This window comes from Phodopus roborovskii, unplaced genomic scaffold (genome assembly GCF_943737965.1).
Source record: "Phodopus roborovskii unplaced genomic scaffold, PHOROB, whole genome shotgun sequence".
NCBI classification, from domain to species: Eukaryota; Metazoa; Chordata; class Mammalia; order Rodentia; family Cricetidae; genus Phodopus; species Phodopus roborovskii.
The window spans coordinates 27209694-27236811 of NW_026126434.1; the positions used below are offsets into that span (position 1 = coordinate 27209694).

Consider the following 27118-nt stretch of genomic DNA (forward strand, 5'->3'; position numbering starts at 1 on the left):
TCCATGCTGTTTCCAGAAGATCCAAGATCAATCTATGACCATTGGGTACCAAAGTTCAGCTCACACATGGAAGGAGCTCCAAAGCAACTCATACAGCACAGGACAGGAGCAAGCACCACTCAGTCTGTTTACAGAAGGCAGGTCACTTCTCAAATCAGTGAGCAGGGTGTGGAAGGACAAATGCAGATGAACTCACTTAAAAGGTCAAGCCTGGTTCTACCCCAGCACCACAAAAGCAAGATGGACAATCTGAAAGGGGCAACACTGGAGAGACTCAGGGCCCTGAGTCTCTACAGGATCTGACTCTGGCAAATACACTTACTGACATTGGAGAAGACATGCTGAGCTTACCGTTGGACTATATAGTCAGTTCCTAAAACGAGTTCAGGAAGCCTTTAGTGCACTATCACTGTTGGAGAGCTAATACCTCATCTCTAAAAGATTAGGTGAGATTGTTATATGAGCTGAAGGCCAAAAAGATGACTTCACATTTCCAATCTTGCTTTTCTCTTGTGAAGGTGGTGTCCTCTAAACTTAAGTTCCTCACATACCTCCCAGTGAAACCAATCAGTGGGACTCAGGGATGGCAGTTCCCAGGACTCTAGACTGAACCCTGTCCCAGAGTCTTCTTTACTAAATCCTGCGTGGGTAGTAACCAGTTGTCAAGATTCCCCCATCTGAGCCTTTTGAAAGCACAACACAATGAAGATTCAAAACAAAACAAAACCTCCACCACCACTGGCTCTATTAAAAGCAATTAGATAGAGAAAGGTAGAACATGTCTTCCCTATCTTAAATCAGCTTCAGGAGCTGACACTCTAACCACCACCAGTCCTTACCACAGGAGCAGGCAGAGTACTTCTTTTCAAAAGTACAGAAGTAAATCATACAACCTCTCTCCCTCAGAGTAAGACAGAGAATTCCCCCCAAACAAGTACTCTGGCCCAGTCACCTCTGACCTGCAGACTGGGCTTCCCACTCTAGCTCTAATACAGCATGCAGCCTTCTGCCTCAGGATCTTTACACTGACTGTTGCTTTGCCTGGGATAGGCTTCCCCTAGGTATCTATGGGTTGAATTCCTTTACAACGACAACATATTTATTACTTGTGTGTATAGGGCAGAGAACAACTCCGTGGAACTTGTTCTCTGCTTGTACAAGGACGGCAGAGATTGAAACCAGGTCAGGCTTGTGCAGCAAGCCCCTTTACTCTTGAGCCATCTTGCCTGCCCTTTACTACTTCAATATTTTGCACAAATTCCACATCTTTAAGGTTTTTCCCTATCTGAAGCCATGCTAATCCCACTCCTAATTCTCCTTTTTTTTTTTTTTAAAGCTGCAGTCTGCTTGCATACTATCTATTTCCTTCTTTATAAGTTCCTTAGCACTGGTGTGTACCATGTTCAAAGTTAGGAGGGTTATGCCTTGCTCTGTGTAGTGCCTAAAAGCACCCACAAGGGCACTAACATGGATGGCCCAGAAGACTCAGAGTAGTATTGGTGAGACAGGATGATGGAGTATTTTATTGGAAACATGCATGCTCAGGTTCTTATGTGCATGAACACAATTAGACCAGAGTGTTCTATCACAAGGGGCAGAAGAACCATCCAGTAGCCAAGATGGTTAATTTAGCAAGCTTACTTTACTGCACACCACTCTCACACGGAGCACAGATGGTGTCCTCTACCAGCATAACCGAGCCTGGAATCACTATTCCGAAATATCCATACTGTCTGTGGTATAGGAAAGACACACAGCCCCAAGCATGGTGTCAGACAGCCATGGTACCAACAGGTACAGAAGGACAGCAGGAGGGTGGCCACTGTAGCCACAGATGCTAGACCTGAAGAATGCAGCAGCATAAGACATTCAGTTTAGATGAGAGGAAGGCAGGTGAAACGCCACAGAGGAGGCAACCCAGGACAGAGAGTGTCTTTAGTTTTGGCATCTGGCACAGGACAGAACACAGCAGTGTCAATTATGACCTTAGACATGTAACAGGACCTGAGAGCCAGAGCACACAGAAGGAAGCAGTTTTGTTCAGGCTTATATAAAGGTTTCAATCTGTTTCCTCATTTGATATTCAGAGATGATAAATCCACCTCACAGTGTTGTCAGATGACAGTATTTATGTTCAAATTCTCTGTAAGCTGAGACACTACTAAAACCCAGTTAATACCATAGACTATTGCTGGGATAAATGAGAATCTGGGAAACAATAGGCTGATGGATGTTTATTCAGGGAGAAATCACTTAAACACCAGAAACAGATGACCACCACAGGTTCCCGTCCCAAGGACACATTCAGATGCTCTCTGTCTCTGACCAGGAAGCAAGAGAGCAAGCTGGGGTCCGGGACCCCAGATCCAGTCTCCCCCTCTCCTCCAGGTAACAACCCCAATGGGTATGGTCAGTGCAACAGATTTGGGCAGGGAGGATATCTCATTACAATAGATGGTCTGCACATTTTACTTCAGTCACTTGAGTAGGCCATAGTTTTTTAGTTTTTGTTTGTTTTGGTTTTCCAAGACAGGGTTTCTCTATATGGATGTTCTGGAATTTGCTCAAACTCAAAATCTGCCTGCCTCTGCTATCAGAATGCTGGGTTTAAAGATGTGTATCACCACTGCCTGGCAGGCCATATTTATGAACAAAGAAGTATTTGCCAAGAATCCAGAACAGAAGGAAACTGACAGCAGCTACTAATGAGGAACACTGGTTTTCAATTGCTATACTCATCCAGTTCTGGCCCTATTAATGTGGATTCAGGAGAGAAACTACATCTGCTAAAATTAAAATTAACCATTGTTGAACATTATGGAGTGTCTGTAGGCGTGAGTAAACTGGAGAGGGAGCACATAAAAGCAAAACATCCAATCTTGGAAGCTAAACAAGGCCAAGCCTGGTTAGTACTTGGATGGGAGACCACCTGAGCAAAACAAGGAAACGAAAAAGATTGTAAATATTGCCAGGATGCACACCAATGAAACCTATACCAGCAAGAAGTACAGACAATAACTGAGAATACTTAGGAGAAGTGCTCAAATGATCTCCATTTGGGTGTCTGTAAAATGTGCCACCTGCCCAACCCCGTCATACAGTGGTCAAAATTAGATGTGCCCATTTCCCAAGTCATCCCAGTGCCTACAGGTTGTGGGTCATGAACAAAGCACACAATCTACTGTTCTCTTCTTGAAGGTACACATGGTCTTAGAGAAGAAGCAAAAATCTGAATCACACAGGAAAAGCATAAACAAAAGTCAATTGTACACCTGAAAGGTGATTACAGCTTTTGCTAATTAGCATGGGAGATGTATATCAAAATCAGAGCCTGCTGTGTATCCAGCTTGTGTTGTTAAACTGCCCATCTTTTCTGAGTGGACACAGGCTCTGGCATACGCAGCAGCAGTGTAACACGGGACAGTCACTCTGCAACTGTACTGTAGAAGTGTGTTCTCTTGGGTGTGCTCTACACTGACTGGAGAGTACAGATAGGTGCTAACTGTTGACAGCTATCAGCACCAGAAAAAGTCAGCAGGTAAACGAACACTTTTCTAACTGAAAGTTCAGGTCCCAATGTTTCCAGCGAGAGCATGCTCTAGCTGTCTTGCAGGTTCACCAGGCAGCACCTGAGAGCTAGTTCACAGAAGAGCTAGATGAGGAAGGATTAGGGGTTAAGAACACTAGCTGCTCTTGCCCAGCACACTGTGGCTCACAACCACAGACAACTCCAGCCACAAGATGTGACGTACACAGACACCAGGTACCACACACAGACACTTACCCACACATAAATAATAAAAAAATAAATCTAAAAAACAAACAAAAACCAAAACCAAAAAACCCCCACAGGCCAAGTGGTGGCACTAGGGAGGCAGAGGCAGGTGGATCTCTGAGTTCAAGGCCAGTCTGGTCCACAAAGCAAGTTTCAGAACAGCCAGTGCTATTACACAGAGAAACACTGTATCAGAAAAACAAACAAACAAACAAACACCCCACAAAACAAAACAACAACAACCAAAAACAAAACACCAAACCAAAAAAACCAAAAAACCCAAAGCAAGAGTCGTTAGAACCCAGCTGGGGGTGAAAAGAAAACAGGTCCCTCTGCCACAGTCATGCATTTGCTGAATCCATCAATGCAACTGTAGTTTACAGGGGGATACACTGGGTTGGTGGGCTTCACAATGGGGGATAAAACTACAGTCAGTAAAATTTAACTCCTCAAACTTACAGCAGGTATCATTAAGGCCCCTTTCAATGTAGGAAAAACAGGTCCATTTTCCATTCTAGGATGCTCAATTAAACAGAGCACAATACTTGCTAGCCCATAAATCTTTTTTTCTTTTCCTGTTAAAGTCTATCCATCCTCATCAAAAACCTTAGGTTAAAATTCAGAGACACTGCTGTAGCATTTGTCCCTCATTCAGATTCCACAAGTCTCTTTTCCAACCACATAGTCTATACTCAGCTATGTGGAGAGCCTCTGTTCTGGCGCTGAGACAAGGCTGCGGGAACAGCCTGTCATTCTTAGTTACTGCCAGTCTTTCTCTTTATTTGCTTCCTAAACTCTCATTTGCAGGGTCAGGTTAATGTGGCTGAGTTCTTGTAAATGGGCCAAAGTGCCTTTCCTCCTCTCCCATTCCATCTTTGCCATTCACTTCTCCCTTTACTATTCCCCTTTTCTATAAAGTTAACATGGGAAATAATTAAATGGGCTTGACACCCTGCCCAAAGAAAGAGTAGAGAAAAGATGGTTTTGCAGTGGGAGCATTGGGCATGAAGTGCTATAATCTGGATGGAGAATGACCTTCCAACCCCCCAGACGGGTGCTCTTAGGAGCATCAACATCTCTGGGTGGCAGGGCTTAGGTCATTAGTAGCTTTGAAAACTGGAATCCTGGTCCCCTTATAGCCACTGGAGGAGTGGTTTTTGTTATACTAACATTCCCTGCCATTGTTACCTGGCACCTCTAGCAGAAGCCTAAAAGCCACGGACCCACATAACTGTGACCTGGAATCTCTAAAAACACAAGGTAAAATCACCTTTTTTCTCTTTGCATAGCTAATTTTTTTCAGGCATGATGTCACAGAGAAAGCAATCTGACTATCACAGAAGTTCAGGAAGAGCAGCAATGACTTGCAATTCTGTTTGGCTTATTACAATAAACATCCTTTCCACTGAGGAATGCCAGAATCCCAACAAAAAAAAAAAAAAATGTGTGACTGTGCTTAAGATGTTTCTTCTCTTATAACACAGTGTGTCATCTCTAAAGCAGGATAGGGCAACTTAAGGGAGAAGGCTGTACTCTGGCTCACAGTTGCAGGCACCTGACCACACTGCATCAGCAACTAACCAGAGAAGCATTAAGATGCTACTCTCAGCTTGCTCTTCCCTGTCCTATGTAGTCCCCTCTGCCCTGCCTAGGGAACAGTCCCAGCCACAATTTAGATGGCTCTTCCCACATCTATTAATTCACTCAAGATAATCCCCACAGGCTTCCCAGAGGCCAGCAGCGATTCTAGAGTCTATCAAGTTGAAATAATGCAGGGTGTTAAAGGCAGTAGGAAAGCTGTTGTTGTGCAGAGCCTAGTCTTGCACAGGACACCTGTTGGATTCTGTCTTGCTCTCACAACCGTCAGGAAGCCTGTGAAGGCATTCATGAAGAATGAACAAACCTTAGGAGCATCAGAAAAAATGGCCCCCTCTGAGGTGCATTCTGTAATGTTAGTTCTCTACACCTTGGCAGTTTCTGGCCCAGGTGTTTTCAGTGGTGATTGGCCACTAACACATCAATGCACTACCTCTGCCTCCTTCTATTTTATTTCCCGACTCCCTACTTCTGGCTCCTGGGACTCCCAGGCTTGGTTTCCAGGAAGCACCAGACTGGAAGAAATCTTTTCCAACCTGGAGGGTCTATAGTCTGCCCCAGTACACGTAGCCCAAGTACCACCTCCCCCACCTATGATGGACCATTTTAGGGGGAAAAAATTATAGTCAAAATTCCCTATACTTCCCCTCTATGGAACTTTCACAAGGGCTCATCTCTGGTTCTGAACGGGCCACACTATGCCTGAAATGATAAAAGTGCTAAAATGCACCAAGCATAATATTTACTTTCTGTGCCCCCCCACCCCCACCCCAGGAGCCCAGTGTGACAGAAGGCTCTCCTGAAGTCTGAATACTGTTGAGCATTTCTGTGGGCTGTCCATCTCCACCCTCCCAGCTGAGGGTCGCAAATGCAAAAGATTCACTCACACATCATTGAATTCCTCCAGGGACCTTGCAGGTGTAAACACATCCAGCAGACCGATGACCTGCAAGAACACATAAAAATGAAACGACAGGAAAGCAATGGTCTCCTGCAGTGCCCATCAGGTCTGGGCTGTAAAAAGGACTAATTCCAGGTACAGTTCATCCATATGCTTAGCACTGACTTGCTACCCAAACCATTTCTTTTTGGGGGTTAGGGGCGTGGAGACAGTGTCTCATGTGGCCCAGGCTAGCTTGGACTTCTGATCTCCCTGCCTCCACCTCTCAATGCTGGGATTACAGGTGTGTGCCATCACTGCCAGGCAAACCCAGTAGTTTTTTGTATTTAGATCAAATGGTTTAAAAAATGAAAAAGAGCTGGTAGTAGTACCAGCAGGTCTAGCCCTTTAGAAGCGAAGGCAAGAGGATCAGGAATGCAAGGTCATCCTTGGCTACTGTGAGTTTGAGGCAAGCCTGGGCTATGTGAAACCCTTTGTCAAGAACAGAATCACAAAATGCAATTCATGCAAACAAGCTTCCTGAATAACCTACTTTTAGTAGCAGTCTTTGAAACAAAGCAAAATTAAATCCTTCCAATGATTAAAAAAAAAAAAAAACAAGAAACAAGGAGTCTGGAAAAGACAACAGGGAAAAGCACAATGCTCTCTCACCAAGTTTTAATACTCACATTGGTTATTTTTTATGTCATTTTTGGTAAGAGGGGGATTTTGGCTGAGGAAGTGTCCCCATCAGATTGGCCTGTGGGCACATTTTCTTGATTGCCAAGTGATGTGGATGGTGCCACCCTAGGATAGTGGTCCTAGGTTCTATCAGAAAGCAGGTTGAGCAAGCCAGTAAGCAGTAAAAGAAACTAGAAGTCAATTTCTTAGAAAGGGCCTTTACAGCAAAGATCTCTAATTAGCCTACAATGACCCAAAAGTTGCCAGTCTGAAATAACACATTTTTACTAAACTTGGCGCCCACATGAACAACCTCATGCTCTTTACAGTAAGGTCAGACCTGGGCTCTTGAGACAATCTTTGAGGGTTTGTTTTTAAATTCAAGATGTGTAGTCCCTGCAGACAAGTGAGCAAGCTCTCTCATAATTGTGCAGATAGCTAAAGATGCAGCTGGAAGGCTGTCTCTCAATAACTGGTCCTTGCAGTAGGTGTACAAGAGCAGGGCTGCAAGTTCAATCAAGACCATGACAGCTGACTCTGCTTAGAGTCACAGAAGACATCCTCTAGCTCTGCTTTCCCACACATACAGAGACTGTCTCACCGTCACTTGCTACCATTATATTTATATATACATACATATATATATATACATATATACATATACACACATACTGAATATTTGTTATAGTCTCTAAAAGCCTGGTTATGGCTGTTGCTACTTTCTTTGGAGGGTAGTCAAACTTGCTGGAAGTTTTATTTTTTAAATATTTAGAGTATGTGAGCATGTGTGGGTGTATGGGTGTGCATGCATGTACCCTCAGAGGCTAGAGGAAGCACTGGATCCCCTGAAACTAGAATTACAGGCAGTTGTGATTCAGCCAGTGTAGTCACTGGGAACTTCTACAAGAGAAGGGCTCGTAGCCACTGAGACATCTCTCCAGGTCCAAGTCTTGGTTCTTTACTGCATAAAACTGCTTTTACAGTTTAAGTGCCTAATAATGTTTACAGGATAGTCTGAAAGGTGAGACAATTTCTACATTAAGCGTAATAAGTCTTCTGGTCTTTTCCCATTTTCCCTTCACATCAAAGAAAACTGAGACATTCAACTATGTGCCTGCTTTGTTCAAAAAACAAAACAAAAAGAAAGCAATGGGAGCTGGAACGGCTTGGTGGCTCCAGTCCAACCAGGGCTACGTAGTGGGATCCAGGTTACACAAACAAGCAAGCAAGCAAGTAAGCACGCAAACCTTTAAGACACGAACTGCCAATATCTGAGCATGGGGCCTTTGCTACTAGAACCTGATCACTCTGAAATACAAAGACAAAGTGCTGTTAAGCACTAGCACACTAAACTAAACCCATTTTCTGGGGTTGCAGGTGGCTCAGCCATCCTTCCAGGGGACAGAGTTCTGTTCTCAACAACCAAATCAGGTGACTCCAGGATCTAAGACTCAGATCCAGGGGATCTGATGTCCTCTTCTACCCTAAGGCACTGCATACATGTGCATATACCTCCACATGTATACAAATATGTACACATAAATTAAAAACTTACAAAAAATAAAACTCCGTCTTTCTTATTTTTTTAATCATTTTGTGTGTATGGGTGTTTTGCCTGCATGTTATATCTGTGAACCACATGAGGCCAGAAGTGGGTATCAGATCACCTGGAACTAGATTTACAAACAATTGTGGGCCAATTCCCACAAGCTGTCCTTTGACATCACACACGTATGTGCACATAAACAAACACATACCACAAAATAAGGAGACAAAGAAAGGCATCAGTAGAGAGAGGGCTCAACCATTAAGAGCACTGGCTACTCTTGTAGAACATCCAGGTTTGGTTCTCAACACCCACATGGTAGCTCTCAAGCACCTGTAACTCCAGTCCCAAGGGATCTGGCATCTTCTGGCCTCCAAGGGCACTGCAACCCAAGACACACATATGCACCCCATGACACAAACTAAAGCAGGCAAACACACATAACAGAAACTACATATAACCATACATACATATATACATACATACATACATACATATTTTAAATAAAAATTAAATGCATAAGATCTGGGAAGAGGCACCACCACTGTCCTCAGGTTTGACCTGACAGCCCCAGGAAACCAAAGCAGCAGTACTCAAGCAGCACAATCACAACCCTGATGGTGCAGGACGAGTCTACCTGCAGTAACGTGAGAGGACAGGAGTAACTCACGTTCTCATGCTTCATGTGCTTGAGCAGGCGCAGCTCCCTGTAGGTCCTTTTGGCATGAATGATGGACTGGAAGGGTCTCGAGAGTTTCTTCACTGCCACACGGTGGCCCGTCTTTGTGTCAAAGGCAGCACTGAGGAGGGAGAGCAACCAAGATACCCATTAAAATACTGTTCTAGTACTTTTCAAGGCTATTGCGTTTTCACGTTAAATGTGTGGCAAGACAAGAAAAGAAAATGAGAAACTAAGATAAACACTACAATGACTCATCACCCACTGCCTAGAGAGGGCTCCAATTTATTCTGGATGCTTCTCTCTGTATCTTCTGTGTTTACATCAGCAATGGCAAGCATTCTCCAGAAAAGTGCAAAGAGTAGTATTATAGACTCTCTAGATCCTACGTAAAGTCCCTGACATGCAGCTTGCAGTTGTTGCCTGAAAGCAGCCAGAGAATAAGAACCTACAAAATGGGTATGGCTATGTTATAATGAACTTCATGAAGCCTGTCCAAAGGAGACAACACACTGATAATCTCTGTTTGTACTCTGTGCCCAGGCCTCTCTGTCACCTTGCTAGTAGATGATGGTCAAAGGAAAGGCCTCAGAAACCACCCTGTTTTCGAGAGAACAAAATCTTCCAAAGTGTTGGGCACTTCATAGACTGAGGTACAGAGGGAAGTCCTGGGCAAAGAGAATGAACATTTATAATAGTGATGGGCACAGTGACCACAGAATAAAACCCAGACAGGAGGATAGCACCATGTCACCAGTGCCCCACTGCCCTTAGCTATGATGTTGTGTGCAGAACTTTCTGCCCTTACTCCAGGAGACCTCTTCTCACCCCAAACCTACATGGACCCTCATTCATTAACTGTCAATTTGACTTGTGTAACACTTTTGGAATTTTCCAGCCTTTCTGAGCTTTCCTTGTTCCCCTCTCTGTGGCAGTAAGCTAACTAGACACCTCTCTTACAGTTCCACCATCAGAGGGCGCTCTCTCTGCATAGGCCAGTCCCTATAGCCCAGGTGTCTTTGCACAAATTCAAGAGACTGCTTCCCATTTGCTTTCCAAAAGGCCATGCTTGCTGTTCTGAAACCCTCAGCTCTGCTGCTGTTATCTGTTGACTAGACTTTTCCATCACCCACCAAAAGTCTGTCCTATCAGACAGAATCCCTCTACTCCAAACTTCTGTCAACATTCTTGGCAACTACAACATCCAAGAGAGGGCAAATGCAATGTCCTGTTTCCTGACCTCTCAGGAAACCCCACCCCTCCTGCTCTAGCACCCTCCCCACCCCACAGCCCCTCCTACTTTTCAGTTTGCTTTAGTTCACTCCACCTTGACTGCTGCGGAGCTGCTAACCTAATCATCACTGTCTCTCCAGTCTCCAGTCCCCTAATTGCTCAATGGTGATAATCACTCCCTTCCCTTGGTAAAGTCTAACCTCAGGTGACCCCAACCACTTAATTACCCATGTCTAAATCCAAGTAACTGTGGTTGAAGAAAAAAAAAAAAAGTATAATCAGACTAGTTGAAAAATTTAGAACACAATTTCAAATATGCTGTAAAAACAGGGCCACTTTTTTTCTTAAGGTCATTTTCTACTCAAATAATCACTTCGCATTTTTGCTTCTCCATCTTCCACCCCCACACTCCTTTCCTTGAGAGAATATAAGCTACCAAAGGGAGTTCCATTTCCTCATCCACACCTGTGCCCCAGCCGGCCTTGGCCAATGAATGCCCTCTCCACAGCCTCTCTTGCTCTGATCAGAACCCCAGACTGAGTGTTTTAAAGCCTCCCCACATCTTCTCAGCGACATTCCTCTGTATCTCCCTTCTTCCCTTGTAATACTGGATCATACTATGTGCCAGTACATGCACACGTACATGCATGTGTGTGTATGTGGGTGGGTGGGTGAGATGGGATGGACAGAAAGACAGATAGAGGCAGACTGGGAATTGAATCCAGGGATGTGGATGGAAGGCAAGCACTCCACCACTGAGTTATACAACCATCTCTCTTCTGGGTCACTCATTTCAGAATATACTCTAGAAATTTTCCATCTTCATGAACTTCCTTTGATGACTCCCCACCACAGATAGTTAAAAAGTTCTCCAAAGCTTATGGGTCTCCAAATTTCAAGATATGGTAACCATTCGTGTTAGCTTCACCTGAGGATTTAAGAAAACGCCTGAACACCATCCTAGAGCTGAAAATCAGAAATTGAAGAGAAGCCAATGACCTACACCTCTGCTGTTCAAAGTGTACTCTGGGACCAGAGGCCCTGTAACCAAGCCCAATGACCACTTTTCTGGATTAGCTTCTGGCATGGTTACCACTTCCCCTTCCTCTTACTGATCCCCACAGACATCCATATCAACACTCCTACAGGCTTAGAAAGCTTCTCTGCATTTTGTGTACTTCTACTTAAGCTCCTGACAATGGAGTTCTTTGGGGGATGGCCTGGACATCTCCATTCTCCTACTGATGCCCTTCCTCTATACCCATGTTCTACATGGAATGTCCTCCACAGGCACATGTGTTAAAGACTTGATTCCCAGTTGGTGACACCACTGTTCCCTCTGTTGTTAGGCAAAGTCTCCCATAGTCCAGGTTTGCCTTAAACTCACTACATCTCTAGCTTAAGAGAGTCTTAAAAAATTTAGGAGGTGGGAGGGTCCAACCAGACAGCTCAGTGGGTAAGCGTTGAGTCTGACACTCTACATTTGATTCGTGGAACTCAAATGGTAGAAGAAAACCAACTCAAAAATGTCCTCTGACCTCACACACACACACACCCCAATTATAACATTTCTTATGTTTGTACTTAGGAGCTGGAAGGAGGTTGTTCGTCTTCTCTTTTCTGTCCCCATGATGATCTGCTCAAGTTTATGGGTCCAGGCAACCACAGACTGAACCCTGTCAAAGTAACCTTTGCTCCTTTAAACTACTCCTGTTAGAGCTGTGGTCAGAGATGAGAAAATTAACCTCACAGACCATGATTTCAAGTGAAATGCCATCTATAAATGTAAGACCCCCGACACACACACAAAGCCCCATCTCTTCCTGAAACCTTTTCCCCAGGAAGCTACACAGCGGGCAGCTCCGGAGAAAGACGCATGAGCACTGAGAACGTTGACAACTGTTCTCCTGCCACTGTTATACCACCCTGTTGCTCCAGCCAGACATTTGAATGTCACCCTTCTTCGGCAGAAAAAGGTGCTTATCACCCAGCCTGATGACTGAATTCAATCTTGCATGTTGTCCTCTGTCCTCCAACACTTGTTCTCTCTCTCTTGCACTTACACACACACACACACACACACACACACACACACACAATTTCAAAATAATAAATAGGGCTGGGTTGTGGTGGCACATGCCTTTAATCCCAGCACTGGGGAGCTGGGGAGGCAGTGGACCTCTGTGAGTTCAAGACCAGCCTGGTCTACAGAGTGAGTTCCAGGACAACCAGGGCTGTTACATAGAAAAACCCTGTCTTGGGATTAAAAAAAAAAAACTAAAATAATAATAATAATCATCATCATCATCCATACTAATTTAAAGGGTAAAAAATTTATACGATCTGAAGAGAAACCAGAGTATCCATGACTATTTTAAACTCAAAGCGTCTCCTTGATGTAGAGAATAAGATGCAAATTTCCTAAGTATGGCCTCAAGTTCTGATGAGATGGCCTGGTCCTACTGCTCATCCCATTAGGACCATGACCTTCCCCCACGCCTACCCTGGGTGTGCTGGCTTCTTTCAGGTCCTTAAACTATTCGGACAGGCTGCTACTATAGTTCCTTCGCCCTACCCCTAATTCACCCCACAGCTAAACCTTTATTCTTCAAGTACTGGTTTAGACAGCTCCCTAGAGATGCACCTACTTCGCCTAAGGGAGACACTCAGTCTTTATGTTCCCCATGTTTCCATAAACCCCAGGAAGACAACCTTCCCTTTTCAGTGTGTGGGAGTCCTTACTACTCTTTAAACTCGGTTCTCTAAACTGGTTTGAAAGTGGGGAAATGGCCATGGCTCCTACATGATGTGGCTTCTTCAACCTCCACTCTGAGTGTCCTGCCTGCCTCATGCAGCCATTGTAACTGTCCTCTCCTTGGAATGAACCTGTGGGGAGCAGGGAGGGTCAGCAGGAGTGGCTGCACATACAAGTTCAGCTCAGCCAGGCAAACGGGACAGCTGTCTGTCTGTTTTGACCACTCACCCAGGCTATTCTGTAGTGGCTCCAGAGCAAGGGATGAATGATCTACCCATCTGACTCCACTAGCTGGCCAGTGGGTGACAGGGACAGATGCTTCACTGAGATCTGGCAGCCCCCAATCTTCATAAAGACTATTATATTTTATTTACCACCCACCAGGTAGTTAAACAAGGGCTGGGCTCTGGAGGTAGACTATCTGGGTTTTAATACCAGCTCTGCCATTTAATAACTGTATAATCTTGAGGAAGTTAATTAAATTCTATCAACTGCATATATAAAATAAGATGATGTTTGTATCTAATCTAAGGTAGTAGCTTTTATGGCAGGTTTAATAAAACCCTAACTTTGTAAAACTCAAATATCAGACATTAATAATGTCTGCTATTGCCATTCTTCCTGGGCATCTTGAGGGCAAGAAGTGCATCTGTTTCCCTCACCATTATGGTACAAAGGGCTTATCTCAATTCCTGCACACAGGACATTCCTCAGAACTGCTTAACAAAAAGCATACCAAAGAGTATTTTATAATTTTTCCTCAATTGGCTCTGAGCAGTCCCTTAGGATTGGACACATACTGGACAAGTGTTGGTCAATAAGCTGGGCTGCACACCCAGTTTGTTTTATATTGAGGCATAGTCTTGCTAAATTGTCAATACTGGCTTGAATCTGTGGTCCTCATGCTAGTCACTCATGTGTTGGGTTTAGAGCACACCACCACTCGTGGTTTATTGTGTTATTTTGTTTTGTTTTTCAAGATAGGATTTCTCTGTAGCTTTGGAGCCTGTCCTGGAACTATCTCTGTAGGTCAGGCTGGCCTCAAACTCAGAGATCAATCTGCCTCTGCCTCCTGAGTGCTTGGATTAAAGGCGTGCACCACCAACGCTGGCTTTGTGTTATTTTTTTATGGATACAAAAGAAACAGCAAAATATAATAGCTGATGTCACAAAACTTACCATCTACCTGGGATAACAAAATATACATGATTCCAGGAATGCCCAATAAAATAGCCAACAGACAGTTAAACATTTCTCAAAATCCTGAATTTAAAAACCTATATATTGCCAGGTGTGATGAACCATACCTTTAGTCCCAGCACTCAGAAGAGGCAGAGGCAGGTGGATCTCTGTAAGTTTCAGGACAGCCAGGACTATTTCGCAGAGAAACCCTGTCTCAACAAAACAATAAAAATAAAAACCATATACGATGAGGCCTGGTGACTTTCCAGGGGGCAAAGGATCAGAGGGTAAAGGCACTTTTGCTGACAAGCCTGAGAGATCAATCCCCGGGACCACGCAATGTGAGGAGAGAACTGATATCCCCAAGTGTGAGTCTGTAAACGTGTACACACACATGCATGTACATGCCCACATCTCTGAGGCTGGGGGTAGTGGTTTATGCCTATGATCTTAGTGCTTGGAAGGCAGAGAGGCAGAATGTGGAGGCCAGTCTGGGCTACAGAGTGTGACCTTGACTCAAAACATACAGACAAAGACACAAACATAGCAGGGTTCAAAGTGTCCTTTGCAGGCTGGTCACAAGGAAACCAGAAACAACTTGAAAATCCAACAGGAGTTTAAAGTCTAGTATATTCCCATATCTCACACATGCAGCAATCAGCAGGACTCCTTTCTTGGATGTACTGAGGACAAAGAACGAGTTCAGAAGCAAAAAATGACCCTATAATAGGGAAATTCTGTGTCCATACTGAAGAAAAAGTTAATATATCCCAGATTTTTAACATTTTGAACTGCATATGTTTCTTTTCTCAGATTTTTTTTTTTTTTTTTTTTTTTTTTTTGAGTCTTATTTTGGTTTTTCAAGATGGCTCTGGCTGCCTGGAACTCTATAGACCAGACTGGCCTCAAACTCACAGAGATCCACCTGCCTCTGCCTCTGCCTCCCAAGTGTTGGAACTCCTACTGCCCAGCTATTCTCAGACTAAAAAACAAAACAAAACAAAAAACAAGCTTCCACCTCTCAAGGAGGCCATTAGCACAGTGAGAAGCATGAATCACAGTACTGCTGTCACTGAGTGGCATTTCCAATGTAATGAAACCACTAGTTAGCAGCAATTACACTTCCTTTGAAGGATACTTACATGGTCATAATCATCATATGTTAATCTGGAACCTAGATTTCAGGAAACCACAATCATTTTTGCATTTTACCAAATAATTTGCAATATTCTTACTAATGCAGTCTATCCAATCACCCTGTTACAGATAGGTAGTCACACTAGCTGTTCATTCATGTAATAAAATACCACCTCAACGAACATCTCACTGCTTCCTCTCTAGTCACATGCTATGTTAGGACATACTAATTTTTACCACAGAGGACACACACTCCCATTAAAATATACCTTAGATGTAAGTGACAAGCAGGAATTATTCAGTTTTCATGTGTTGCTAACCCTTCAGCAAAGGCTGCTAATGTCCCAGCTCCACGTACTAAAATGCCCTTCCAAGGCTATTTCCTCTCTCTATCAAAGCAGTATTTGAAGAGAAATTATATGCTCTGCCCTAAATTATGAATGCCCAAAAGCAGAAATTCCTATATAAACCCTTAAATCATCTGAAAAACAAACTGAAAACTCAAACAGAAAGAAATAAAATCCACTTATATATGATTGTATCATATACTAATCTGGCACTGTCTAGTTCTTTTAACTTGAAAGGGTAGCTTGTGTTTTTTTGTTTTGTTTTGAAGACAGGATTTCTTTGTTTAACTCTGGCTGTCCGGAACTCACAGAGATCCGCCTGCCTCTGCCTTCTGAGTGCTGGGATTAAGGAGTGTGCCACCACTGCCCGGCACATCTTTAATCAGCCTAAAGATGGTCTCCAACTTCAGCTCTAACTAACACACCTTTAAGATAGTGAGTAGGTGATAAGCGTTCAGTACCAAGAACTCTGAGTTCTGATGTGACCTTCCCCAGGCTGTGGATAAGCAGTCAGATGCTCTCCCAATGCTCAGTGACAGTGTCCTCAGAAAGTCATGTGCTCACACTACAGTGTACCAGTGTACTTTGCTATGGCAAGACATTGAGTAAATGTTGGATGGGTGTTTTAGAAGCCCTGGGAATGACTATTTCAACTTATAGGATTTTTGTTTTCTCACAAAACAAAACCCAAACACAGCTGGTGCATGGCTTTAATCCCAGCACTAAGGAGGCAGAGGCATGAGGATCTGTGTGTGCTGGAGGCCAGCCTGGTCTACAGAGTGAGTACCAGGACAGTCAGGGCTGTTACAGAGAAAACCTGTCTCAAAAAAACAAGACCAATGTAAGTCAAGAAACACTTGTGTTGGTATTTTCAATGTATCTTTCTATAGGAGAATCTTTTGTATTGATCTAGAGAATTCCACTTAACAAATTTAAACATACTCGATGCCATACAGACAACAAATCAGTAGTTAAAAGGTTCCAGTTTGGGCTATGGAGCTTCCTAGCAGGTGCTCCCAGCTTTCACACACCTGTTTCCAAATAAAAACAGAGTCCCCCAACACTCCCTGGCTCGAAAAGCTGGGATGAGACTCAAATAAGGTTAAGTATGTGAGTGTGCTTTATAAAACACAAAAAAACCAGTAGTCTTTAATAAAAACTATCTCATTTTTATTTTTAATCATGTATTTGTATCTGTGTGGGCTTGTGCATGTCAGTGCCACACCTGTGAGGGCAATGGATCCCCTGGAGCCAGAGTTACAGGCAGTGAGCTGTAAGCTTCCCGACATCAATGCTGGAAACAGAACTTGGATCTTTTGCAAGAACAGGATGCACTCAACATCTGACTGAGCCATTTCTCCAGCCCCAGAAGATAGTTTTAAATACTCAAAATTGAAATCAACATCCAACCATAAAATAAGTTTGTACCTGCAGTTTCCAGCATGTGACTTTCCAAGTAGTAAACCCTCAATATTTTTATATCTCTTTCTCTCAGCCTGGAAGTTGACCATATCTCTAAAGTAACAGTAAAAAGAGAAGATCATTAAAATGTAATTGAGAGTCCTTGAAATCCTTGATCATTTGTTTCTATGGATACCCGTAGTTTCACAAATTAAACGTGTACACGTATTCAACCACTCTTAGATGGAACCTGAGAATACTATAGTCAGCAATATACTGTAGCCAACCCTGCAGAGACCGAACTCAAAACCACCACCCTCTGTGTGCTTGTTTCTTCCTCCAGGCTGTGAGAGGAAGTAGAAGCTGTCTGTATCTCTGGCATCTAATTGTGACCGAACATAAAACAGAAATAATAAACACATACCAAAAACAGATCACTACTGACCTCAAGGATAGAGAAGGCCGGGGAGTCAGAAAGACAGAGGTGTCTGTAGACTAACTGCTGCAGATTGCAACAGAACAGCACTCTGCTTCCTCCAATCAACCCCAGCCAGTGCTTCAGACCGAAAGCTAAACACTGTTCCTTTCCTTGGCAGTGTCAAGAGAAGAGCTCTCTGCCACCTACAAAAGCTTTGCTAACCAGGAACACAGGTTGACTATTATTCTAAAGGCAGTTATCTAAGTCTTGACTTCTGGGGCTAAGACTCAAACATCTTTATGGTTAAAGTTCCACAAGTAACTGAAATACAGTGAGAACCACAGCTGGATGGGGCTGGTCCTCCTCTCATATGTTCACTTAACCAGCTATCTCAAAATGTTTGCCTCCTTTCATGCTCCCAATGAGGAGTTCACTCAACTCTCAGAATAATTCTCAAAACCTTTTCCTCCATGAAAGCATTCTAAATACTATAACCCACAATGGCATCACTCTATCTATCTGTCTACACTGTGTGCATATAGTCCATTAGTCTGCTTCTCTGATACACTGGTAAGCCTTGAACACTGTCTGATGGATATTAACAAATTTTCCCCACTATAGTAAATCTGAAGCATAAATGTACACAGAGAGAGAGAGAGAGAGAGAGAGATAAAGCACAGCATTAAACATTAAAAGTTGCATATCCTAATATAGAATTTGTTACTGCCACACCAGAACCCTTTAAGCACTACCACATGCAATTCAGAAAAACATCAAAGTTAAGTCTAAATAATAGGCTCTAAATCAAGAACAAAGCCAAGTTTCCAAACCTCAGTTACTGCTGAGATCCACAAGACTTAAGAAATTCACCCTCCTATTGTCATATAGATACACACACACAAAAAAGCACACACACACACACACACACACACACGTATATATATGTTTTTTTTCCCTGAGACAGGGTTTCTCTGTGTTGCTTTGAAGCCGGTCCTGGAACTCACTCTGTACACCAGGCTGGCCTGGAACTCAAAGATCCTCCTGCCTGTGCCTCCTGAATGCTGGGATTAGTGGCATGTGCCACCAATGCCCCGCCCTTTGTCTAATATTTTAAAGACTAAAATGTTAAAAAGAACCTTCAAAATGTAGATAAAGTAGTGGTGCATGCTTATAGTCCTGGAAGAGGAAGAGATAAGGTTGCCATGAGTCTGAAACTAGGCTAGTCTGCAGTGTGTCTAGGCCAGCTAGAGCTATACGTCTGTGTCAGACAAAAAAACTGGGTGGTATGAACGGCTAGCACTTCTTGTTTCTTTATTTACTTGACATGTTCTTGCTTTTCTAACATTTTTTATTTTACTTAAGTTGGGGGTCTCACTATATGGGCTTGACTGGCCTGAACATTATATTTTTAGGACTTTGAAAATGTTATCTTCTAAAAGAAGATAGGAGGGAAAGGTCAGAAAATACCAAAGACACTGGGGAAAATACTACCTTTAGTTTGGACTTAATGCTAATATCCTGAATAAGTTTTCTTTTCCAGAAACTTAAAAAACCCTAAGTGGCCATGACAAAAAGAAAACAAAAGTTATTCACATACATTGTTTCCGCACAACACCAGTTATCCAGGTGGCCAATGACATGCATAGAGTGCTTGGGACCTTGCCAGTGTTCTCTGATGCTCTCCTGCAAATAATGAAGGTCATACTGAAGGAAGAAAGAAGCATTCTTCCTTGCTGACAGCTCAAGTTAGCCTCTAGTTTTTACTCAAGACCAACTATTCTAAATATGTACAGCTGTGTAAAAAGTTTTCAATTAAGGATGCTTCTTGTTTCCCTAGACCTGCCTCTCAAACATAAGGCAATGCCTTTAAGACAATTTTGGCTGTCACAATGTGAAATTGCTATAAATCTTGAGATTAGGAGATATTATTGCTGTTAAATATACAATAACCTGTCAGAGGGAGGGAGGGAGAGGGAACTGGGATCAATATGTAAAATAAGAAAATAATAATAAAACCAGTAACCGATGTAAAATAAGAAAAAATAGTAATGAATAAAACCAATAACCGATCAGACCCCACAACAAAGCATCAGCCCCACCCAGAATGACCACAGACTGAGGAACCCTATGTTACAGAATGTAAGTGGAGTTTGGGGATGCAAAGAAGTAACAGACACACAATCTTAATTTGTTACATTTCAACCCTTTTGCCTGGCAACAGTATCAATTAACATTGAGATCACTCATTTCAAAAGAGACCATTCAACCATAAGGCACTTAGGACACTACATAAGCAATCAGAAACCTAAGCAAACCAAACTTGTAGCATCAAATGAGGGGATAACAGAGGCTGGGGACATGGCTCAGTCAGGAAAGCGATTACACCGATAAGTATGAAGACCTGAGTTTGATCCCAGTATCCACATAAAAATCAAAAAATAAAACAAAAAATAGGTATGATGCTATATGCCTATAATAAACCCTAGCAGCCAGGGGTGGAAGCAGGAAGGTTCCTGGGGATTGCTGGCCTGCTAATCTAACCAATCCATGAGCTCCAGATTCAGTGAGGTACTATTAAAAGATAAGGTGGAGAGTGACAGAGGACAATGACTGAGGTTAATTAACCTCTTGCCTCCACAATATGCACTCATACAGATACATATATGTGAACACACACACACACACACACAAAACCAGGGAATGACAGAAATATATTAATAGAAGATGTCAACATCAATATTTCACTGCAATCTAACACAATGATCTTTAGGGAATAGGGTTTTGTTTTGCTTTTTTCCTTTTTGAAGACTAGAAAGAGAACTAAAAATCTTCATCAGCAACTGGCAGACTAGAAAGAAAACATAAGTAGAAACTACATATTCCTAAGTCTAAGCTCAAGGAGGTTCAAGCTAGCAAAAGCTCTAAATAAAAGCTTTAAGTGGGGAGAGTAAAGGGGGAGAGTCAGCTACCAGATACTAAGAATAATGAAACTGTTTCTGGGAATTAAATTAGATCTGCTACAGGAAAGAAGAAATATATGATGAACTCAGTACTTGCACAAGCCAGACACACCAGGCTGAGTGTTACAGAAAGAGTAAGGCATAATTACAAGCACATGACAATGCTCCAAATGGACACAGAGCAAAGGGTCCAGGATCTAGACCAATTATTCTCACACCGTCTTCTACTAAAAAAACAGCCTCCCAGAGCCCTCATAGATCAAAAGAGATTTTGTTTTGGCTTTTGACCTCTTATGGGCACATGCTGACGTCGTCCTTTCCAGATCTGAATTACCAGATAGAAAAGCTTCTCTGACACAGATTTCCAATACATATCTTGGCATCAAGCTGCCCTAGATGTGACAAGCTACTAGAATGTCACTGAACCTGAGACAGAGGATTCTTTAGAAATATAAAGGTAGCTCTAAGATGACACAGACTCACACAACAGATACAAAAAAGAAAAGCTACCGGGTCCCTTCCTGCTTTTGTGTGTGTAGGTCAAAGGTTGACCTTAGGTGTCTTCCACCTTGTTTTGAGACAGGCTTTCTTACTGAACCTGGAGCTCAGCAACCTGGCTAGGTTAGCTGGCCAGTCTCTGCCAGCGCTGAGATCACAAGTGAGTGCTATGCCCAGCTTTTACATGGGACTGGGGTCTAGCTTGGGCCCTCATGCTGACTGTGGACTGCAAGCTTGGTGACAACCAGTATATGCTTTGTGGTAGACCTGTAGTAGGACATGCATACACACACACCTTCATGTCACAGGCACAGTAGCAAGGCCTAAGAGGGTTTTGAGGGAAGCAAGGAAATCTGTAACCACATCTTTCAATGCTACAGGAGCAAACATGTTCAGGGTCTACAGTTAGTCAGACAGCAGGTCTAGACAGAATAAACATTCATTCTAATAGCTTTCTGTTATGTTGCCATGGGAATCTGTGTTTGTAGGAACTTACTTTCTGCACCCAGATGGTAAAGCAATAAAGGGGGACAGCTTCAGAGACCGAAGAAAGGAGCTCACATGAAGGCAGCCAAGACAGGGCAGAGCAGAGCTGTTACAAGCTATCTCTAGATGCCTATCTGTCCCATCTATTCAAGTTAACAGTCCTTGGAACCTCACAGCCAAAAACATCACTGCCAAGTAACATGACGAGGAAAAGAAAACAGACACATGGCCAAAGAACAAAATAAATGGGATCTTAAATACTTAGATACCCCAAGGAAGATAAAAGCAACTTAAAATAGGACCCAGCAGAGAAGGAAAAAAAAAAGACCTCGAAGCCAAAGATGTTAGAAAACGCTCAATCCTCCAGCAGCTCATATTCCTTTCTCAGCTGAACCCAATAGCTAATCTCTTTACTCTCTTCCTTTTGGCAACAAAACCCTGAAAAAGCTGAAGCAAGCTCATGTCATTTGGAGAGCTGGAACAGAGTACCCTAAATTTCCAGGACTCTGGAACTGGGGGGATGAGAGCTTCAGGCATAGGTCAGAGCTCTGCAATGATTCATCTCTCTTGTGCTATTCTAAACCTCAAACAGTACCTCTGTCAATTAAGGAACAGAAATGAAAATTGAGGGAGTGAAATTCCAGCTCTTTTCTGTCTATAACCCTCCTCTGCTTCCTTTCTCAGAAAAAAAGTTGGTCCTTATACAAAGGCAAACACGACCTTATAGGATCCCATCAGCTGCAACCCTTCCTTCCCCTCCGGATTGCTTCCCAGATTCATTAAGCTCTAGAGATGATGACTACATAGCACAGGGTCTTTGTTTAGTTTCTTTCTCATCCCATCATGTCCAACCCCTTAGCTTAGGTCTTTCCTTAACTGTTGTTTCCACCAACACCTTCTTGCTTACAAGTGCAACAGAGGATGGTGAACAGTAGATGCTTGACTTGCATGTGCAAGGACCTAGGTTCCTCAGCACTGGAAGCGTGTGGGGGGGGGAGGTAAGCCACTTATATTTCCATTAACATTTATCCTCTGACACCATAAATGTGACTTTTTTTCCCTCTACTGTCACCACAGCACAGTTTCAGAAAGGTAAGCGTTTTATACTTTGTTAACATCCCATACCCTGTATCTGAAGAATAAGCCCCACAGTATAGTAGCCACACTACACACAGCGTCACATCCCTGGAGAGACAGATGAGGCAACAATCCTGTACCTTTTCACATGTCACCACAATCTATCCACTTCCCCAAGGCCAAAACTTAGGGACTCTCACAGACTCACCTATACTATCTGTCTCACCATCAGCCTGGGATGGGAGCATGCTCAGAACCCTGGAACAACCTGTAAAGTGTATTTTACAGAACACTATTTTTTCCTCCCTATAACAAATTCTTAAATTCTTAAAGGCTTGTACACTGGAAAACTGCCTAATCCTCACTACAAATGTGCTTAGCTTATAAGGTACTTTGCAAAGATCAGTCTTCTAAAACTGAGACTTAAAAAAACAACAAACAAAACAAAACACTCAAGTTTAAAGAAAGCTCTGATCTTGTTTCCTCAAAAAAACATGTACACAATTTGCATATCCATGAGAAGCCTGAGCAGAAACCTCTGTGCTGTGGGTCAGGAACATTATACTGAGGTGTGCTGATATCATAGCAACTAGACTCTTTGGATGAGACAAATAAGCTTGGTATCAAATTCCACAAAGAATAAAAATCTGGCATATATATTTTCAAAAGCCTAGCAAGGCTTAGTTATTTCATTTTTATACAACACCAATATGGTTGATCTTAACTTTCCAAAAATACACACTGATAAATTCCAAATAATTGGTATTCATAAATCCAGAAGTCACCTATCAGAACTACCTAGTTTTTCATGAAAAAAAATTTCATCTGGGCATTAACCTCATTTTTAATTTATCAATTGTGAGGGAGTACGTGACTTAAATGGGTTGTCATTTACCCTTTAGATTAGCTGCACAGTGACACTGTACAGACCTCTGCCTGTGATCACAACTCAGTTGCAAAAGACTGCACAGGAGGAGCTGTCACCACACAACCTCAGCAGGCCACACTGATGAGAAAAGAGCCTACTCAAGTGCTGGAACCCCAGACCCAAAACCAAAGCTGCTCAGTCAAGTGTGTTTCCTCTAAGTCCAGCTCACCCACAGAATTAGGTTTAAAATGCCAGCCTGGAGGCTGGAGTGCATGCAGCTCAGTGGACAACATGCTTAGCATGCACAAGACCCTAGGTTCACTCACTAACAATACAAAAGAGAAAAGCATAATCAGCCTCCGTGGAGCTAGGAAAGGAGTAACTGATAATGCTTTAAATGAAAGTAACTGATACACTACAGAATCACATTAAAATGCCACCAAAGTGACTGAGTCCAAAGAAATTTCTCTACACTTGAGTCCTAAATCCTAGGGGTTCAGCACAGTTCACAAATTTGCTCACAGAAGGCCAAGGCAACACATATCATCTCTGAGGCTTAATTAAAGAGAAATCAAAAGCAATATCAAAAGTGGTGGATCTGAGATGCCTGGAGTCCAGTGATAAGCTATGAGTGGAAAACAGAATTGAATAAAAGAACTACAGAGCTAGTTTCATTGAACACTTAATCAGTCTTTCTCCACAAGGCCTTACAAGCCCTTGCCAGTAACTGGGGCTGGAGAGATTATTGTGGAAAACTATTTTAAGGTGTGTTACCATTTGCTTATGCTTTGAACACTCTTTTATAATAATGCAAAGGCATGTTGCATTCTTTTATGTTGCATTCTTTTATGTTGCATTTGTTTAACTCTGTGAAGCTGTGATTCTTTGCCTGTCTAAAACACCTGATGGTCTAATAAGGAGCTGAACAATCAATACAGAGGCAGGAGAAAGGACAATCAGGGTTGGCAGGCAAAGAGAATAAATTGGGGGGGGGGTACTTGGGAAGAGAGAAGGAGCAAGAGAACAGGACACTAGGAGCCAGTCACCCAGCCATACAGCCAGTCACAGAGTTAAGAGTGAAAGTAAGATACACAGAAGAAAAGAAAAAAGCCCAGAGGCAAAAAATGGGGTCATTTAAGTATTAAAAAAAAAAAAAAAAAAAAAAAAAAAAAAAAAAAGCTGGCTAGAAACAAAGCAAGCTAAGGCCTGACATTTACAAGAATAAGACTCTGTGTGTGCCCGGCGTTGGTGGTGCACACCTTTAGTTCCAGCACTCAGGAGTCAGAGGCAGGGGGATCTCTGTGAGTTTGAGTCTAGCCTGGTCTACAAGAGCTAGTTCCAGGACAGAGAAACCCTGTCTCAAAAAACCAAAAAAAAAAAAAAAAAAAAAAAAAAAAAAAAAAAAGAAAGAAAAAGAAAGAAAAGACTATGTGTGTGATTTATTAGGGAGCTAGGTGTCAGGCCCCCAAAACAGCCAAAAGAGTAAAACAAGAGATGGCTCAGTAGTTGTGAGCACTGGCTACCAGAAGACCTGGGTTTTGTTCCCAGGACCAACATGGTGGCTCATGACCATCTGTAATTCCAGTTCCAGTCAATATGATGCTCCATTCTGGCCTCTGAAGGCACCAAGCACACTGTGGTACAGATACACATTCGGACAAAACACCCATACACATAAAAATAAATCAATCTAAACACACACATGCACCCTCTTGCCAGTAACCATGTTCTGTGGGGGGTTTTGTCTGTTTATGTTTTTCTTGAGACAGGGCTTCATTTTCACTCTGCAGGCCAGGCTGACCTCAAAATTGCGGTTTGGAGTTACTAACTGTATTTAAAGGTTTCTTATTAAGACAAGTAACATCCAGCTAACTATTCTACTTTTAGTTACCAAGACAGTAAGTGCAAGATAGGTCAGCTAAAAGCAGCTTGGTAGCCCACTCTGTGGAACCAGGATTAGGGCCTCAGGAAAAGGATCAAGAGCTCAAGGCCATCTGACTGTCCTGAAGAAAGGAAAGTAGTTAGAAAGGATGGGAGAGAAGAGGTGTGAGTTATTACAGCTAAGAAAGTAAAGAGCGTAAAGAGCACAGGCTTCTCTCTGGTCAAGGCTCAAGAAAGTCATGGTTTCCTACCTAACCATGGAGTTTTGTTTTTACCATGGCTCATTAAAATAAAATTAATAATTAATAGCTATTAATACTTTTTAAATACCTTATTTATTATTGTCGTATTTACTGGAAAAACCTTGTCCTATAGAGTTCATTACACTGTTGGTTTCTTAAAAGAACTTACCATCTAACTACAAGTTTAGTTACATGTTTACAAGACAATCATAAGCTGTGCATCACCATGCCTACAGCACAGTAAGCAACCCATAAAATGTAGCTACTACACTCATTCCTCTACAAGTCCAAGAAACAAACTGTCTTCTGCACTGTATCTCAAGAACCTAGCCATTACTTGGTGGTATGCAACAAATACTGATGAATAAATGGCTATAGATGATCTAGAAGTAATTCTCAATCCTCACTCCTAATGCATGATGCCCTAGTGTGCCCAGCAAGGGCCTAGAAAGACCCCTTCCCCAGAGGGAAGGCACTGAAGTTCCTGTTTGTATTTCCTTAAATTCACCACAGAGATTTTCCCCTATGTCCCAAACCACAAAATCAATGCTTTGCAACAATGCGGTCTTAGACAATTTTGCTTCATTTCCCTCTATAGACAACGAACAAAGTTCCTTAAACTTGAAGTCTTAGTTTAGTTCCCTTTGCTCTTTTTAAAAGATACTGTATAACCCTATCAACCCTCAAATTTCTAGTCTGACTCTTATTGATCTTTGATTCACAGTTGGTTACTACACAGGGTGCTACTCTTTTTTGTTGTTCACTACAGTACAAATTAAAATAAAAATAGGTTTGAACTTAAACAAACAAAAAAGCTACATATCAAAGTGTACCATGTCCCATAAAGAGAGTCCTTTTTCAAAGAGACCTCAAGTTCAGCTCAATAAGCCCTATCAAAAAATGCTGTGACATTACAAGGCTAACCCTAACAGACATTAAGACAGTGTTACAGACTGGACTGCCTTCTCTCTTTTCAAGGCTTCAAATCTAAATCCCCCTAAATTACTTGCATTCAAACGGACTTCATTATTTTCCAATATCAAACTGTCTCAGAGGATGAGAGTGGAAAGGGAACACAAGCCACAAAGTGGGTTAAAAAAGAAATTCAACAAGACAAGCATGGTGGCACACACCTTTAATCCCAGTACTCATCAGGCAGAGAGGGAATCGGATCTCTGTGAGTTCGAAGCCAGCCAGGTCTACAGAGCGAGTTCCAGGACAGCCAGGGTTGTTATACAGAGAACCCTGTCTTTGGGTCTTGAGAGGGGAGGGGGAAGAGGAAAGAAAGAAATTCAAAAGGTGTTTTCAGTTGCACCCAAAAAGCTGCAAACTGAAAACACAACTTTGGGACTAGAGAAATGACTCAGTGGTCAGTGTTCCTGTAGAGGACCCAGGTTCAATTCCCACCACCCACATGGTAGTTATGCAAATGTCTATAACTCCAATTTCAGGATCTCCATAGCACCAAGCATTCAT

General features: G+C 42.6%; 1 protein-coding gene across 5 annotated transcripts in view; it reads right to left on the reverse strand.

Annotated features, from left to right (window-relative positions):
- Nucleotides 1-27118, reverse strand: part of Mapk14 (mitogen-activated protein kinase 14) — a 56538-nt gene that overhangs the window by 26419 nt on the left and 3001 nt on the right. For 4 of the 5 annotated variants that reach the window (XM_051187122.1, XM_051187120.1, XM_051187119.1 and 1 more), the window contains exons 2-3: nucleotides 9149-9278; nucleotides 6259-6317 (exon numbers count right to left, since the gene is read on the reverse strand). In XM_051187122.1, the coding sequence (XP_051043079.1) occupies nucleotides 6259-6317; nucleotides 9149-9278 (189 nt within the window). Of the gene's footprint in view, nucleotides 1-6258; nucleotides 6318-9148; nucleotides 9279-17239; nucleotides 17327-27118 lie in introns of all 5 variants that reach the window. The other variant, XM_051187121.1, reaches the window with a different exon arrangement.